Source organism: Panicum virgatum, chromosome 1K (assembly GCF_016808335.1).
Source record: "Panicum virgatum strain AP13 chromosome 1K, P.virgatum_v5, whole genome shotgun sequence".
Taxonomy (NCBI): Eukaryota; Viridiplantae; Streptophyta; class Magnoliopsida; order Poales; family Poaceae; genus Panicum; species Panicum virgatum.
In genome coordinates, this window is record NC_053136.1 from 11449893 (window position 1) to 11466183 (window position 16291).

Below are 16291 nucleotides of genomic sequence, written 5' to 3' on the forward strand. Positions count from 1 at the left end.
AGATTATTTTTTTATGTGACATGGACTGAACTTTAGCCAATGGGAAACAAACAGGCCCTTGGTCCTTCATTTGTTATTGCATTATTGTTGTCTATACAACTGCATCAAAAAGCTTAGCACCCATTGTCATTCCACGAACCCTTTTAGCTTTAAATACTAGCTAGGAAGTTTCCACTTGATGCCATGACCAGAAAGAGAAAAGGTGAACCACCTCACTTTCAACTTTAAACACTAGCTATGCAGTTTCCATTTCATGCCCTCACCAGAAAGAGAGGAGAAGGTCTCTGTATTGTTTCTCTCAAAAGGAAAAAAAAAGATAGGAGAAGGTGCAGTGAACCACATCACCCCAGTTAAGAAAAGTTACTGTATTGTTCGGTTGGATATGATAACTGTGAGTGCCTTGTTTGGTGCTACTAGATGATCAGTTGATCAGCACTTCTATATATGAGAAAATAGTAGGATTTATCATGTAACCATTCACGCTTAGGAAATAGGAAACACGAGTAATGACCAAAGAAAGGATTCTCGCATGCTATATGTATTGTTCTTTTTTTATTCATTCAATTATGAATAACCATTGACATGTACACATCACAAAGTTTTTACATTATTATTTCCTCAAACTAATGGTAATTCATTCTTTTGGGAGTTAAGGCTACAGGTATTATCTGGTTGCACATAACAATCACTGTTTTTATTGCTATAACAACAACAATGATCCAACTTTGATCCTACATTGTCATTGCTTTTGTAGAAGAATCCTGCTGGTGCACCAAGCTTTTGGTTACTCATAACATCTGTGATTGATCAGTCTATTTTTTTTTTCAAGCATGAAAGCTAACCAGGTTAAAGTCCAGGCATAAAGAAATGACCATATAGAATAAGGATAAAACAATGTCATGATTTCGCAAAAAAAATGATGTCACAAAATTACATACACTCATCAGTTTCCCTCTCAACTAATGTATAGTCTCAACAACATAGGAAAAGAGGGCATGTATTAAAGTTGGCCACCGACTAGATCCTCCATACAAGCGTAAGGCTAATGGACATGCACGCGGTGGAGGATGCTACGCCCAACTTCTCAACCAGTACATGTACAATCCAAATGGAGAAGGTGCCTTTTTCATTTTTTTTATCTCTTTTTGTAACTTAATAAAAATATATATATGTGCATACGCTACAACTTTATAGTTTATTATTTTTATGAAAAAAGTTTGCTACAATGGTCATATCTACTAATCTACAAACGACATGCATCACTTGCTAAAAAGGATTTATATAGCCACATGATTCACTAATTATTCGATCCTCGGGGGGCCAATCAATAATGTAAAAGTGAGATGCATACGTCAAAGCAAAATCTAACTTTTCTTTACTTAGGATGCCGAACAAAAGATCTATATTAATTTTTAATTGAAAAATATATAGGTGTTGGGGAGATCCCTCAAATCAATATTATTGGTGCTGGTTGAGATCGGCTTAAATTGACCTCACTGACCACCTCCCAAGATCAGCTGGCCAGGGCTAGACAAACATCCCTCAACAAAGATCGATGTTAGCCAATGAATTAAAATAAAAAAACAAAGAGTACTATCTTGGAATAACCCCACCAACTGAACAAATGATTAGTGCGCATAATAATCACAAGCAGCAGTATCTAGCTGATCGAAGTAACTAAGGAAATTGGAATCTAGATGTGCCATCGTATTGATTATTTCATGGTAGCTCAGTTCGATACAAGTTGCAAGTCTTTAGATGTTTAGAAGTTCTAATGAAGAGAACTAGAGAGGGGGCATATGCCACCTCCTTACCTAGTCTCTAGTACATATCAGGTGTCATACCCAGTTTTTAAAAGAAAAGCGAATGCATAATTATAAGTATGGGATCAAGGTCCATACATATAGTGTATAAGTGTATGAAAAAGTCACACATACTTTCCAATTATTCATCATCATCTAGATAGGAATCTACTAGCTAGTAGCATCTATTGTATGTTCTGGCATATGCTACACGCGTATGTGTGTTCTCAGATGTCTACACCTGCGTTTAATGTTGACGAGCTTTGGCAATCTCTAAGCTCAGGAAGGCCGAGATAACAGCGGATGCTCCTTCCACCAAGGACAGCACACAGTGGATCATGGACCTAACGTTGATGGACCTGACATAAATATTGTTAGAGATGAGGAATATGAGGACGCCAAGGGAAGCGCACATTATACCCACCGAAAACAATGTCGGCAACTGCACATGCACATGTATCAGCAATTGTGTGTAGTATTTTAACAATTTATTTGTGGTGGAAACAATGCAAAGTAAGGGAACAGTGTACATACGAGTCACTGAGGATCAATAATACGCACTGTAGTAGATGGCTGGTCATCGGGGTCGTCGACCCAAACCACGTGCTTATAAGTTGACCCACCAACTCAAGCGTGTACACTAAGATTTGGATCATCAAGACTAGATCCAACTCATACGCATAGTAGTAGATGGTGTGATCGCTACGCTGGGTCGGAGGAAGAAGAGAAACAGGGGTATGCTGCCTGCAGTAGCATGCATCAGTGGAGGCTGAACCAGGCTACTGTGTGCTAGGCTACGATTGGTTCAAGCAGGCCAGGAGCCACTGAGCTTTGTGTGCACAAGCAAGGAAGAGAGCTAGAGCTTTCTGGGTATCGTGCACGTGAGCTTCAAGCAAGAAAAAGGATATTTAACTTTACACTATCATTCATGCATAGTATTTATGCGGGTTCCTTTAACATGTATTGCCCACAATGCTACATAGAATTGTTCAAATATGAAAATTATTTGTATTGCGTTTCATGATACTCTCTCTTAGTCCTAGAAATAGCAGTAGTAAACTAGAATATATACGTACATGCCTAACTTAACATTATAAGAGCTTTTCTAGAAAAAACAATATAAGAGCTCATGTCCAACCATTGGATATCACAAAGAAAAAGATCACCTAGGTTAATTTAGGAGTTCTAATAAAGAGAAGTAGGGAGGGAGGACATATGCCCCCTCCTTACCCGGTCCCTAATATATAGAGGTGTCATAGGTGTGACACCCAGTTTTTAAAAGAAAATCGAATGCCTCAGCATCCTAGCCAAATAAAAAATGGAATGGATGGGCATACAAAAGTTATAGCCAATCGATATACGTAACTCTAAATATTGTGGTTTGACATTTGACTTTACCTCAAAGGTTTTGCACCGGCGACCTCCTCACCGTATTCACCGCTGGAGGAGGGCGCAACAATTCCTGCCAAATTCATTGGTTGACCTATTAGAGAAATCTAGAACACGGTCTAACCTTGGCCTTCGCATTGTGCAGTTTGTTAGCACTGTGGTGACTTCTTCACAATCAGCGCATTCAAATTAGTTGGGACTAGTATTATATACTACTCCATCATATTGTTCTTCTCCTCAATCTTCACATGAAAACTAATAGAGGTGAGGTATACTACTCCATCATATTGTTCTTCTCCTCAATCTTCACATGAAAACTAATAGAGGTGAGGTGTTGCCTTTGCCACACAGCTTCCTCCTTGCAGGATGTTCTCTACAAATAGTGTGGTCAATATCAGTGGTCATTTTGGACATAGGTGTGATATTTAGCCATTACCTTATACTAGATCAATGGACGACATCTAAGTTTATATTGGAGTTGTAAGTAATATTTATTATTTTTTCTCGTATCCTTATGTCCTCATGCACTGTGTCATACGATTTGGTACCGTTACTACCAATTATGTGGTTGCAATATGATATTTAGGGGGGAGGGGGGTCCTATATAAGAAATTTGGGAGGGGGCCAATGCCCCCCTTCCCCCACAATTCGTATTTGATCTCTAAACACACAATTGTGTCTCGATTATTTTAGTTGACTACTGATAAGCTATTAAAGAAATGAAAAGCCTAGAGGGACTAACAAATATGTGTATCTAAAAGCTCTCATCCGAATAATGCCAGAGGCGCTATGGGCAGAGTATATTATCAGGGCAGCAGCTGTAGTAGCAAAAGCAGAGCATCCTTGAGAGGAGGAGCAACAGATCAGTCCTAAATGCCATGATCTACAGCAACTTGAGATCATATATCAATTGAGAAAAAGACCTTCATTAGAAAAGGTGAATACAAAAATTATAAGTAAAAGGTGAATGCATTGTGCCTTTGGTCTGAGCTTGCAGGTGTTACTAGATCAATGGACGACTCTAAGTTTATATTGGAGTTGTAGGTAATATTTATTATTTTTGCTCGTATCCTTATGTCCTCATGCACTGTTTCATACGATTTGGTACCGTTACTACCAATTGTGTGGTTGCAATATGATATTTAGGGGGGGTCCTATATAAGAAATTCGGGAGGGGGCCAATGCCCCCCTTCCCCCGCAATTCGTATTTGATCTCTAAACACACAATTGTGTCTCGATTATTTTTGTTGACTACTGATAAGCTATTAAAGAAATGAAAATCCTAGAGGGACTAACAAATATGTGTATCTAAAAGCTCTCATCTGAATAATACCAGAGGCGCTATGGTCAGAGTATATTATCAGGGCAGCAGCCGCAGTAGCAAAAGCAGAGCATCCTTGAGAGGAGGAGCAACAGATCAGTCCTAAATGCCATGATCTACATCAACTTGAGATCATATATCAATTGAGAAAAAATACCTTCATTATAAAAGGTGAATAAAAAAATTATAAGTAAAAGGTGAATACATTGTGCCTTTGGTCTGAGCTTGCAGGTGGGGTGAGTTGCAGTCAGCCACAAAGCTCGCCGCTAATCTAATTTGGTGGGTCCATGGACATCCACTAATTAAACCTGGCAGTTGAATTTGCATCTATGGACTTGGTGGCAAACCTAGCCGCAATGTGCACGCATGTCCACCAAGTTTTATTCAGCAGAAGCATACCGCGAGGAGGAAAAGCCAGCGAGAACAAGTACAACTAGGGGGTCTAGCTTGGTTGGCTTGCGCATGGCATGTGGTAGCGAGCTTAAGCAGAGGCGGCCGGAGACAAACGTTCCTCCTACGGCCACCGTGGGCGTGGTAACAGATGATGGCCCTATTGGTCAATTCACAATCCAACTTGACCCTTATATTTTTAGTTTAAAATTGTATAAGATAAAGTGTGCGATCCTCGGTTGCCCAAATAGCTAGAAAATCAAGCACCACAACATTGCTGCGTGCACAACTAGCGATAGCGGCAGGCCAGTGGCACCTGCTAAAATCAGGGTGGTGCTAGACTATGGCGGTGGAAGCCAACATTACTGCGTGCGCCCGACATAGGTGGAACCTCTCGACAGCGGCGGGCCAGCAGCACCTGCTAAAATCAGGGCGGTGCTAGACTATGGCAGTGGAAGCCAACACTGCTGCGTGGGCCCGACATAGGTGGAACCTCTCTATCTCCTCTTTAATTATCTTGCCACATTAATAAAGTAGTGATTGGTTGCTTGGTTTGTGTCTAGCCTGGCTAAGGTCTAAGCCAGTTCAACTAAGTCTGGCTACAGCAATGGCGGATCTATACAGGGGCACATGCCATCCTAAACCTCCCTCCATTTTCTTGGTAAGAAAGAATGAGATTAGTGGTGTGCAGTTCACACTAGATTGGGATCCAGCTGGTTATGCTTCCTCTGGATCTTCGATGGTTAGGAGGAAGAAGAGATTAGCATAGAACTTGAGATTACATAGAATTGGGGACGATTTGGGATCATGCTGTTTATTGAAAGAATGAAACAAATGTCACTACTACAAAATCTGATTAACCGATGCACTTTAAAATAGGCTCGGAGGCGGGCACACTTTTTAACCGCCACGTTAATGCCCAGCATTAACCGAGGCGGTCATTTCTTATTAACCGAGGCGGTCCTCGCAAAATAGATTAACCGAGGCAGTTGTCTTATTTACCAAGACGGTTATAAATGACCGCCTCGGTTAATCATTTACGGAGGAGGACATCTATAAGGCGTCCGCCTCCAAAAATCAGGCCTAGCCCACAGCCCAATCAGGCCTGATTAATATCTCTGTATATATAGAGAGAGGCCTAGGGTTTCACTTACTCTCTCAATCTCTCTCCCTCTCCCTCTCCAGGCCGGCGGCAACCCAAGTCCCACCTCCCTCTCCTCTATCCCTCCTCCCTCTCCTCTTCCCAGGCCGCGCGGGATGCCGTGGGCGCCGGACCCTCATGCCCCCAACACCGGCCCCCGCCTCCTTCCTCCGTCAGGTGCGCTCAGCGCGGCGACGGACCGAGGCCGAGACCAAGGCACGGGGGCGGGGTGGATCCGTGGTGGCCGGGCGAGGCAGCTTGCGGCATGGGCGGGCACGGCGGCTCGCGGCACGGGCGGGAGGCGACCCAACAACGAGGACGGCTGTGGCTCCACGATGAAGACGGCGGCGGCTCCATGGCGACGACCTAGCAACGACCAGCTCACGCGGCGGGGAGACTAGATCCAGCCTCGGGGCTCGCGGATCTGGCCTCGGGGCTCACGGATCCGGCCTCAGGGAGGCGGATCCTGACGGAGCGGTGGTGGCGGTGGGCGGCCTCCCCGTGGATCGGCTCAGTGGGCCTGTGGATGGGCTCGGCGGGCCTATCCACGGGCTTTCTTTTTTTTCTATTTGATTAACCAAGGCGGTCAAGCAACCGCCTCGGAAAATGAGTTATTTACCGTGACTTTAGATCCGAGGCGGTTGCCAAAATCTCCTCGGTTAAGCGTTTATGCTCGCCTCGGTTAATGATTTTTGTAGTAGTAGTGTGTACCCTTGAGTCCATCATTTGTGTTACAATTGCTCTAGGGGAAATGTTCAAATTTCAAAAAGATGCATGGGGCCAGTTGATGGGAGGGCGGATCATCCAATAAGATGATCTGGGCATGAAGGATTCTGGATAGAAGGGCAATTGATCAATGCTGGGAGGGATTGAATACACGAATAAGTTCTTGTTCCACATTTCGGTCATTTTAGTGGTTGCCCTGTATGCATCAGACATTCAGATTTTGCGCAAGTGTAGAAATATTAGTTCTATTTTAGACTTTATTGAATATTGAATTATTAATTGGTTCACTAACAGAAGAAATGACATAGACCGAAATGACAATTAGATTTTTTTTATTTGGGTTTTTGGTGGTCTGGTTGAGCATTTGGCTTGAATCTAATAGTCATTCACCACTTTCATTGAGAGTTGAACAAATGCCACTTACCATCAACCAACACAACACATTAACATTGGTCAGATGAACGGAGTGACTTCTTTCACTCCATACTTGAAAAGAAAGTCGATTTGGACAAAGTTTGGATCAAACATTAGGAATATAAATTATAAACTTTGAAGTTGTTGAGTTCCAAAATATAAAAACCATATGAATAGATTTGTCTTGGAAAATACTTTCATAAAAATATAAATGTATCACTTTGCGATAAATATTTTTATAAAAATCAGAAGTCAAAGTTAAGCTTTGAAGACCGTGTTGTTGTCCAAAACAACTTTCTTTTCGAGTATGGAGGGAGTATAATTAAAACTGAAAAAATCCTTGTTCAAGCATAGCGCCTTTGAATTTGCAAGTCACAGCCTCTGTGAGAACCAGGAATGAAGAAATCCTTGCCAGTGCAGTGTTCCGTAATCTGGAGATGTCGCACATTCAGCTGAGAGCTGATCTTTTGAGTGACATTAAGGATGGATATCTACCTCTATGTTAGGCTTGGTTCACTAACACATGATTTTATTTTTGGAAAAAGGAAGCTTCTCCGGCCTCTTGCAGCCGCACACTGCTAACTAACACAGGAATGGACGTAAGTTTGCAGGCCTTAAAGCTACACTCATGATTTTTTTTTAAGAGTGAAAGGCCAATGGTCCTGCCCCATTTCATTAAAACAAAACAACAGAGTATGCAGGTTCAGTACAGTTTAAGCTAGTATAGCAGAAAGGGAAACTTGGGACTTTGCCTGCAGCCAGTCCAGCGCCAAATAACCACCAACAAAAGATCTATTACAGCTTTTAAGCGAAAGGAGAAAGAAATCTGTGACTAAGTTAGAAAGCAAGTTTCATCAGTTCTTCAGGATCCCCCAGTTGTATTCTCCTCGCTTAATCTTCTTCACGAAGGCATTATCGCCAAAGGGGTCTTGATCAGATCCCCAAGGAGCTTCACCATCGGTCCACATCTTGCTCCATGTCCAGCTTGAACATTGGTCTCCATCTCTGCATGCACCTCCAGAGTCTCCTGTAAACCTGTTTGATGTCTATCCAAAGTTGTGCATGAAACACCAAATTATTCCTGGTTAGCGAAAGACACCATAACACTCCTGTATAGATGGTGTTAATAAGCTCAAACTTTTTACAGTCTAGCCACCTATTAGCAAGATCCAAGTAGCAAGAGACTTAGAGGCCACAGAAACTAAAAACAACCTTCCACATAATTTTAGCAACTACACAATCAAAGAAAAGGTGGGAGATTGATTCTTCTTCTGAGCAAAACATACATTCCTTGGGTTCTTCAATTCCTCTTCTCAAGAGGTTATCTTTAATCATCAGCTTGTTATGGGAAAGAAGTCAAAGAAAGATTTGTTTGCGGTTTTCTGGAGAAGTCTGTTGCCATTTCGGGCAACCCTGTGTGACACTTTATTCTGTTTTTTTTCTTTCTGATGTTCTAGTTAAAGTCTTTGATGAAATGCTTGGGAAGGTGCGCAGATAGTGATTTTGTTTCATACCAGCTTATATATACAACGTATCAACTTAATCAAAGGCGAATTCATTGTGGGTGGGTGGGGGGGGGGGGCTCAAGCCCCTACCCCTGCGCAGCAGTGGAGCCCCGTGAGCCCCCTCTATGTTTGTACCATGGGAAGCAGGTAGGAGCCCCCCTTATTTTCATTTTCTGGATCCTCATCAAGGCTTAATGTGACCAACTTAGCAAAAGCTTTGATAAACAATACCCGCAATAATGCATCTTTCGCTGAGATCCTGAAGACGAAGAAGGTGAAGCTGCTATGGGGAAATGTCTCTGCTTTTGTCGCAACATCCACGTTGATTCGAGTGCATTTTTTTCCCAGCTCTTTTATTTTGATGGTGTAGGAAGCACCAAATATGTATGTACAGCATTTTTAGTTGGTATCTTTTTTTTCCCGTGGTTTAAGTGAATCTTTGGTTATGCGGAACCATGGCTCTTGATTTTATCATCATAGTGACTTTTGCTTCCACAATTTGATTAACTTGCTTTTGTGGTGACACGTGGTTTGCAATTTTACCGTGTACTATTATTTATTTTAACTGATGCTGCGCGTGTCCTCATGCTCCGAGCTTTGGACATTCTGTCACGCCCTCAGCCACCAGAGGCATTAATGCGAACCCTGAGGGGAGCATCCTTGACTAGGCCAACCTCCACATCTTCGCGTGGGACGGTACCCTTCCTTTTTTATAGTTCCTGACCTGAAATAAATCCTAATCTTAGCACCTATCATGAGTCACTTATTGTACACATCATTTCAGCCCGGAATAAATCCCATTTAATCAAACAAGGCCTCTAAAGCTGATCGGATATGGTTCATCAGAAGAGCACAAGTTATTCCTGGTCTACAAATACATGGAAAAGGGAGAACTCGAACATCACCACTTTACAGGTTTACTATCTATCTGGCCGAGGTTGTTTAGATACAAAATTCAAAATTTTAAAAGAATGTTGCGGCACATGTGTGGAGAATTAAACGAGGCCCGACTTCGTTTTCAGTTTTCGGTTGACTTGGCCATCCTGGCATGATTGCAGGCCCTATAACATCGCGTGCACAAACCGCTATGCCCTGTTGGCGGTTATTACGGCTTTAACCAGCTGCAGTATCGGGAAATCATTATTTTTTAACTGTAAATGAAAATACAAATGTTGGAAAAAAAAACTACTTTTTTTACCGTTTAGAAACATGCAGCTTTTTTATAGTTTCAGTACAAACCACGACTTGTTAATCCCCGGGTCAGGAAAATTATAGTACTTCTAATAAAAACCATTCTATGTAGTACATCATAGTTAATTACTTTCTCTTATAAGAGCACATGGAACCAAGTTGCATTTTTCAAACCATATTAATGCATCCAAACTTTATGACCTATATCCTAAACCTTTGATAAACTTCGAATGCAAAACCCAATAGTAACCCCACAAAGTTAAGGTTCTAATAAAAAACCCTATCTATTTTTGAAATCATGGAAAATAATTGGTATTTTGTTGTTCCTACCCTTGCTTTGATGTGCAATTTTAGTTTTGCCATAATTTTTTACTTTGTCGTTTTGCCCTTTATACTTCTACAAGTCATTGCAATTTTTGCCCTTGGTCTTTGCATATTTGTTCTTCTTTGACCGTTGACTAGGGGTCAATCGCAGTGACTTGTGAACAGGATGAAATGACAAAGTTAAAAAATAAGGCAAAATCACAATCACACTTCAAAGTAACGGTAAAAATAGAAATACTCCAAAATAATAACTCGTACATGTCAACTTCACAAAATTTTGCCGAATGTTTGAATCCTGCTGACCACGCACGCAGGCGCTGGCCATACACTTTCATGGAGCCTTAGGCTCCAGACAGCCATTGGCATGGCAAAGTGCATATAGTTTCTAAGTGAGGACATATAGGATTCAAACATTCGGCGAAATTTCTATCACGCGTCAATGCAGAGGAAGTGTGTCAAAATAAAGAAGACGCCTTAAAGTTAAACGGGATGCACCACGAAGCCGCCGCTCTCCTCGTCACCATCCCAAAACTCGCCGCCGCTGTCCAGCGCTCTCTTGGCACCTTGCTCGCCCTTCTTCTTCCCCTTGGGGAGCTCTGCCCGTGCGACGTCGTCGTCAAAGCCGCCGGCGTCCCCGCACGCGCCGGCGACGCTGGACGTGCGGTCGTACTGGAGCAGCTGCTGCAGCACCTGCTTCATGGACGGCCGGGACGGCGCGTCGTCGCCGGTGCACGTCACCCCGAGCAGGAACACGGCCACCGCGTCCCTGGCGTGCACGGCCCTGTCCCGGATGCCCGCGTCCACGACGTCGTGCAGGGGGCCCCCGGCCTTGTACCGCCGCCACGCCCACTCCACCAGGCAGCACTCGGCGCCGCCGTCGTTCGCCACCCGACCCGTCGCCAGCTCCAGCAGCACCACGCCGAAGCTGTACACGTCCACCTTCTCGTTCACCTTCACGCCGCGCCCACACTCTGCACCCAACCAGAACGGAGTGGCCATGATCAGTACGGATCCCAATTTAAATGAGTCTGAGATCAATAAAACAATAGACCTGGTGTCACTCTTGCCATCAATTTACCTGGCGCCATGTAGCCGAAGGTGCCGCCGATGGCGGACACAGACTCCGGCTCGCCGGACTTGACCAGGATCCGGGCGAGCCCGAAGTCGGCGATCTTGGCGCGGAAGCCCGGGTCGAGCAGGATGTTGCTGGACTTGATGTCCCGGTGCATGATGGGCTGCGCGGACTCGTGGTGCATGTAGCTCAGGCCCCTCGCCGCGTCGATGGCGATGCCCAGCCGCGTCGGCCAGTCCAGCGCCGCCGCCGCGCCGGCCGGGTCCCGCGGGTGCAGCCACCGGTCGAGGCTGCCGTTCTCCATGTATTCGTACACCAGCAGCTTGATGTCCTCGCTGGAGATGTAGCAGAGGAGGCTCACGATGTTGGCGTGCCGGATCTCGCCCAGGATCCTCACCTCCGAGTCGAACTCCCTGTCCAGCTTCTCCTCGGCCTTGCCCCTGCCCCACAGCTTCTTCACGGCCACCACCGCGCCGCCGCGGCCACCGAGGTGGACGCGGTACACCTTGCCGGAGCCGCCGCTGCCGATCACGTTCTCCTCGCGGAGCTTGCCGAGTATGTCGATCTCGGTGAAGTCCACCTTGCGGAACGGCGTTACCTTCCACGTCGTCAGGTCGTGCCGGCGCGTCCTCCGCCGGATGACGAGGCACCCGACGGCGCCCATGAGGATGACGCCGGCGACCACCGAGAACGGGATGATCAGGCCGGTTGGCATCTGGTTGTGGCCACACGCCGGGATGTTCATGTTCCGGTTCACCGTGGCGCAGAGGCCATGGTTCTCGAGGAACGCCTCATCGAATGCTGGGCTCTGCAGCGACGTGGGGAGCTCGCCGGTGAGTTGATTGGAGGAGAGGTTGAGGTTGCTGAGATGGGGGCTGAGGTTGTTCAACTCCTCCGGTATTGTGCCGGTGAGCTCGTTGTCGGAGAGATCAAGCAGGGTGAGCACTGGCAGCAGACCGATCTCCGCCGGGATCCCACCGGAGATCAGATTGCTGCTGAGGTTGAGGTAATTCAGCCTTCCCAATGATCGAATGGAAGGTGGAATGGAACCAGAAATCTGGTTCCCCGCGAGGTTCAGATCGGTGAGGTTGGCGAACCCCGACATGTTCGCCGGCAGCTCGCCGGAGAACCGGTTGTTCTCCGCCATGAAGCTCTTGAGCCCCGGTGCCGAGGACGGCAGGACGCCGGAGAATCGGTTGTTCCCCATCTCGATCCGTGTGATGTTGGAGGATATCACGCTGGGCAGTGTGCCGGTGAAGTTGTTGTTCTGTATCTTGACGGTGATCAGCTCGGGGAACGCCGACCACACCTCCTCCGGGAACTCGCCGGCGAGGTGGTTGTTCTGCAGCATGATGTTGTCCAGCGTGTCGCACGCCGCCAGGGCCGCCGGGAGCTCGCCGGAGAACTCATTGTTGAACAGCACGATGTCGTAGAGCTTCTTGTTGAGGCAGAGGGTGTCCGGGACCGTGCCGTTGAGGAAGTTGACGCTGACTTCAAGGTTGCCGAGCGGCGAGTGCTTCCCGAGCTCCGGCGGGAGGGGGCCGGAGAGCCTGTTGTTGAACAGCCGGATGTCCACGAGGTTCGGGAGCAGCCCGATGCTCGCAGGGATCGGCCCGGTGAGGTTGTTGTAGTACAAGTAGAGCACTTTCAAGTTCTTCATCTCGCCGACGGCCTCTGGTATCGGTCCGGTGAGCCAGTTCGCCGACAGGTCGAGCTGCTGCAAGCTGAAGGCGGTGACCTCGGGCCCGATCCCACCGGTGAAGCTGTTCGCGTAAAGGTACAGTATCTCAAGCTTCTGAAGCTTCCAAACCCATGACGGGATTTCACCGTCAAGCTTGTTGTAGTACAGAGCCAGCGTCGTCAGCTCAGTGAGCGGCGAGAGCTCGTCGGGGATGACGCCGGTCAGGTTCATTTCTGACATCCAGAGCATCTTCAGCTTCTTCAAGCTGGCGAACTCGTGAGGGATAGGACCTGGCGCGAAGGGGTTAGTTGCCAGAGTCAGCGTCTCGAGCTCGCTGAGCTTTGCAATGGCCGAGCTCGGGTAAGTCCCGTTGAAACTGTTTGTGTCAATGAGGAGGGACTTGAGCTTGGGGAATGCGGCGATCGCCGACGGCACGCTGCCGGTGAAGCCATTGGTCGACAGGTTGAGGTGCTCCATCTCCGGCGACAATTTGTCGATGTCAGCCGGGAGGGCGCCGGAGAAGTGATTGTTGGACAGGTCGAGGTAGTGCAAACCCGAGCAGCTATAGAGCGCCGCCGGGAACTGGCCGGTGAGATTGTTGTAGGAAAGGTCTAGGTATGACAGGCTCTTGAGGGTGCAAATGGAAGCTGGGATCGGATTGGTTATGTTGAGATTCAGGAAGGACAGCTTGGTCACTTGGCCATTGTTGTTGCAGCTGACCCCTACCCAGCTGCAGTAGGAAGAAGCGTTCTGAGAATTCCATGAGCTGAGTGCCAATGGGCTGCCCCAGTCTTTCTTGATTGTTAGGAGTGTTTCTTGATCGGTGGCCTGCGCCATGGATCGCGAGCTGGAGGTGGAGGCGAGGGACACTAGCAGGAAGAGGAGGAGCAGGAGATAGGAGTGAGCCATTTCTGTCGCTGTTAGGGGTGTGTCAGTGTGTTTGTTCGTTTGTGACTCGGATATGATGAAGTAGCTCAGCATCTAGATTCTTATAAAGACGTGGTCAGTGGGGCACAAGGAATGAGACAAGGATTAACGACCCAGCAGTCAAGTCTTTGCGATGAACAGTCGCCACTAAATTATTGGTGCAAGGTTCTCTGATCGAAGAATTTGTTATCAGCCACTAGCTAGTTTGTGCTTCTAGATCCGATTTGGGGTAATGATAATCAGTGTCGTCATTCACTAAAGACTGGTAGACTGCTAGTACGAGACTATGGGGCAGGGGCTGTCACTGAAAAAATTTCGCTTTCTTCTTTGCTGGCCAGATGCTGGACATGAGAACAGAACAGTGATCACGGCGTGATCTAGTAGTACTGTGACCACCTTTCTCCAAACGTTTTGGGTTCTGTTCCAACCATTTTTTTTGTGTGGTTTACACACATGTCGCCTCTTTCCGGCAGAAAGCAGCCGGCAGGGTATATATGCACTGGAAGACGAGCGCCGCCGAGTCCTCCGGCGTGATTTTCGTGAGACAGAGCACCGGCCGGCGAGAGAAAAAAAAAACCTCTGGTGAATGTGATTCGCATAGTGCTGCAAATCTGGCAGAGGACTCGCATGGCCCTGCTAGCTTGTTCCGAGCCAAAGGCCTCGCCAAGGTCTCCATCAGATTCAGAGAAAAAAGGGTACATGAATGAGATCGGCGTGCGTGGTCGGCAGCGGATGAATGAGATCGGCGGCACGCAGTCCTCTCGCGTCGACGGTGGCCCGGCGATCCGGAAACAACTGAACAAGACGTTTCGTAGGAGTCTATTTGTAAGCTTATTAACATGGCGTCCATTTTGTTATAGATAATTAATAACACTCTATCCGTCCCAAATAAAGTGCAAAAATAAAAATGTATTTATTTTGAAAAAGGGAGAGTACTTCCTACATGCACAAATAGAGATTTTTTTTAATACATTTATCTTAAGTTAAATCTTTTTAACTTTGACATGGTATATATGGCCGATTAAACCTTGCATTATATTATGTCCCCTGCCCATATTTTTTTTGAAATTGAAAGTATAATAAGTAGTATTATCGCAAATTGATTGTAGCTCAGCGATACTAGATTCGAGTCCTTGATTCAGTAATATTTTAAATTTATTTAAAAGTTTAACTAGCCCTATGTTTCTGCCAGTGGTAGGTAACATGTCCATCAAAAGCAAAACGAATATGGTGATTTCATCAATCTTAATATTTGTCGGCTCGCTCAATTTTCGAGACATGCTCATAACAGTAGGGTTACGCTCATGTATTCAGAGGAGATCTGCATACTCAGCATTTCAGAGTTGCTTACAGAGTTATGATCATGGACATGTATGTATGGAAGTGTTCGCGTTTGTAAGGTATTTTGGAAAAATAGTAACATAAACCAGTCAACTTCATAGTCGTCGCCCGGTGTCAGCTGTCAGGTACCTATCGGCGTGATAATGCAAGATGTGTCCCGTGTGCACAACTTTCCACCTCCGAAATGTACCGGTCGTTGACACGAAGTCGTGGCTTTATTTCCAGCTTTGCGCTTCTTTTTGGCTGCGCAGTGGCCACGTAAGGGCTCTGTATATAGGTGTATTAGTATATCTGTATATAAATGGTTGTCTCCTGTATATAAATCATCCGCTTTTTATATCACTATATATAAATGGTTGCAACAGTAATGCTATATTAATCATCCGCTAATTATAAATTAATCATAGATTAATTAGGCTCGTTAGATTTGTCTCGCGATTTACAACTCATCCGTGTAAAAAGTTTTGTAAATAGACTTCATTTAGTACTCCAAAATAACAAGATTCACTTTCAAAAATTTTACAGGTAAAAATCTAAACACACCCTTAGTCCGGTCACAGGTATTAAGGACTGAGCCTCTATCTCTCTGTGGACAAACTGCATCCCAGTATCCTACAGCGATGCAAAGAAACTTGTCATTGTGTGCTCCTTCACTTCCATGTTCCATCACGCCATTATTCTTGTCCTTCCACTATTGTAGTAGGATGCGTAGGTGTGAGCACGGTGGGGCCAATAATCTGCCAACAAGCAGACAAAGACTTTGGGCACTCGCTTGTTCTTTTCACATCCAATATAATATCAATATAATATGTGTGACAACCAATCAAGAGATTGTTGTAGCACGCGATATATATGATATGCTCTTTTCGCATACATAATATAAAATGGTGTCCAAGGAGGAACTTTGAACGTTGAATGCTGATGAGAAAAACTATGAGAAAAACTAATGGACTGCATACTTTGGTGGACGGATGAGTCCAAGGAGGAACTTTGAACGTTGAATGCTGATGAGATGAGCTAAAGCAAGAATTAATCATTATTAGTCAAAAGGGTACACCACGGATCGA

General features: G+C 45.6%; 1 protein-coding gene across 2 annotated transcripts; it reads right to left on the reverse strand.

Moving 5' to 3' along the window:
- Nucleotides 1–9488: 9488 nt before the first annotated feature.
- LOC120694850 (receptor-like protein kinase HSL1) lies at nt 9489–14883 on the reverse strand. 2 transcript variants are annotated; one of them, XM_039978155.1, is made up of 3 exons: nt 11282–13907; nt 10683–11174; nt 9489–10292 (listed from the first exon to the last, which is right to left on the reverse strand). In XM_039978155.1, exons 1-2 carry the CDS (start codon nt 13863–13865, stop codon nt 10684–10686), a joined length of 3075 nt encoding a protein of 1024 aa, XP_039834089.1. In that variant the 5' UTR covers nt 13866–13907; the 3' UTR covers nt 9489–10292; nt 10683. The 2 variants fall into 2 exon arrangements, with proteins under 2 accessions (XP_039834089.1, XP_039834082.1); XM_039978148.1 differs by having other exon boundaries at nt 9508–11174; nt 11282–14883.
- Nucleotides 14884–16291: the final 1408 nt, after the last annotated feature.

What these genes read in the sequence shown, in the direction of transcription:
- LOC120694850 (XM_039978148.1), bottom strand. Translation starts at nt 13,937, where the DNA reads ATGCTGAGCTACTTCATCATATCCGAGTCACAAACGAACAAACACACT. An exon ending in CTTCGGCTACATGGCGCCAG is followed by an intron (nt 11,175 to 11,281) that starts GTAAATTGATGG and finishes GGTTGGGTGCAG; the next exon opens with AGTGTGGGCGCGGCGTGAAG.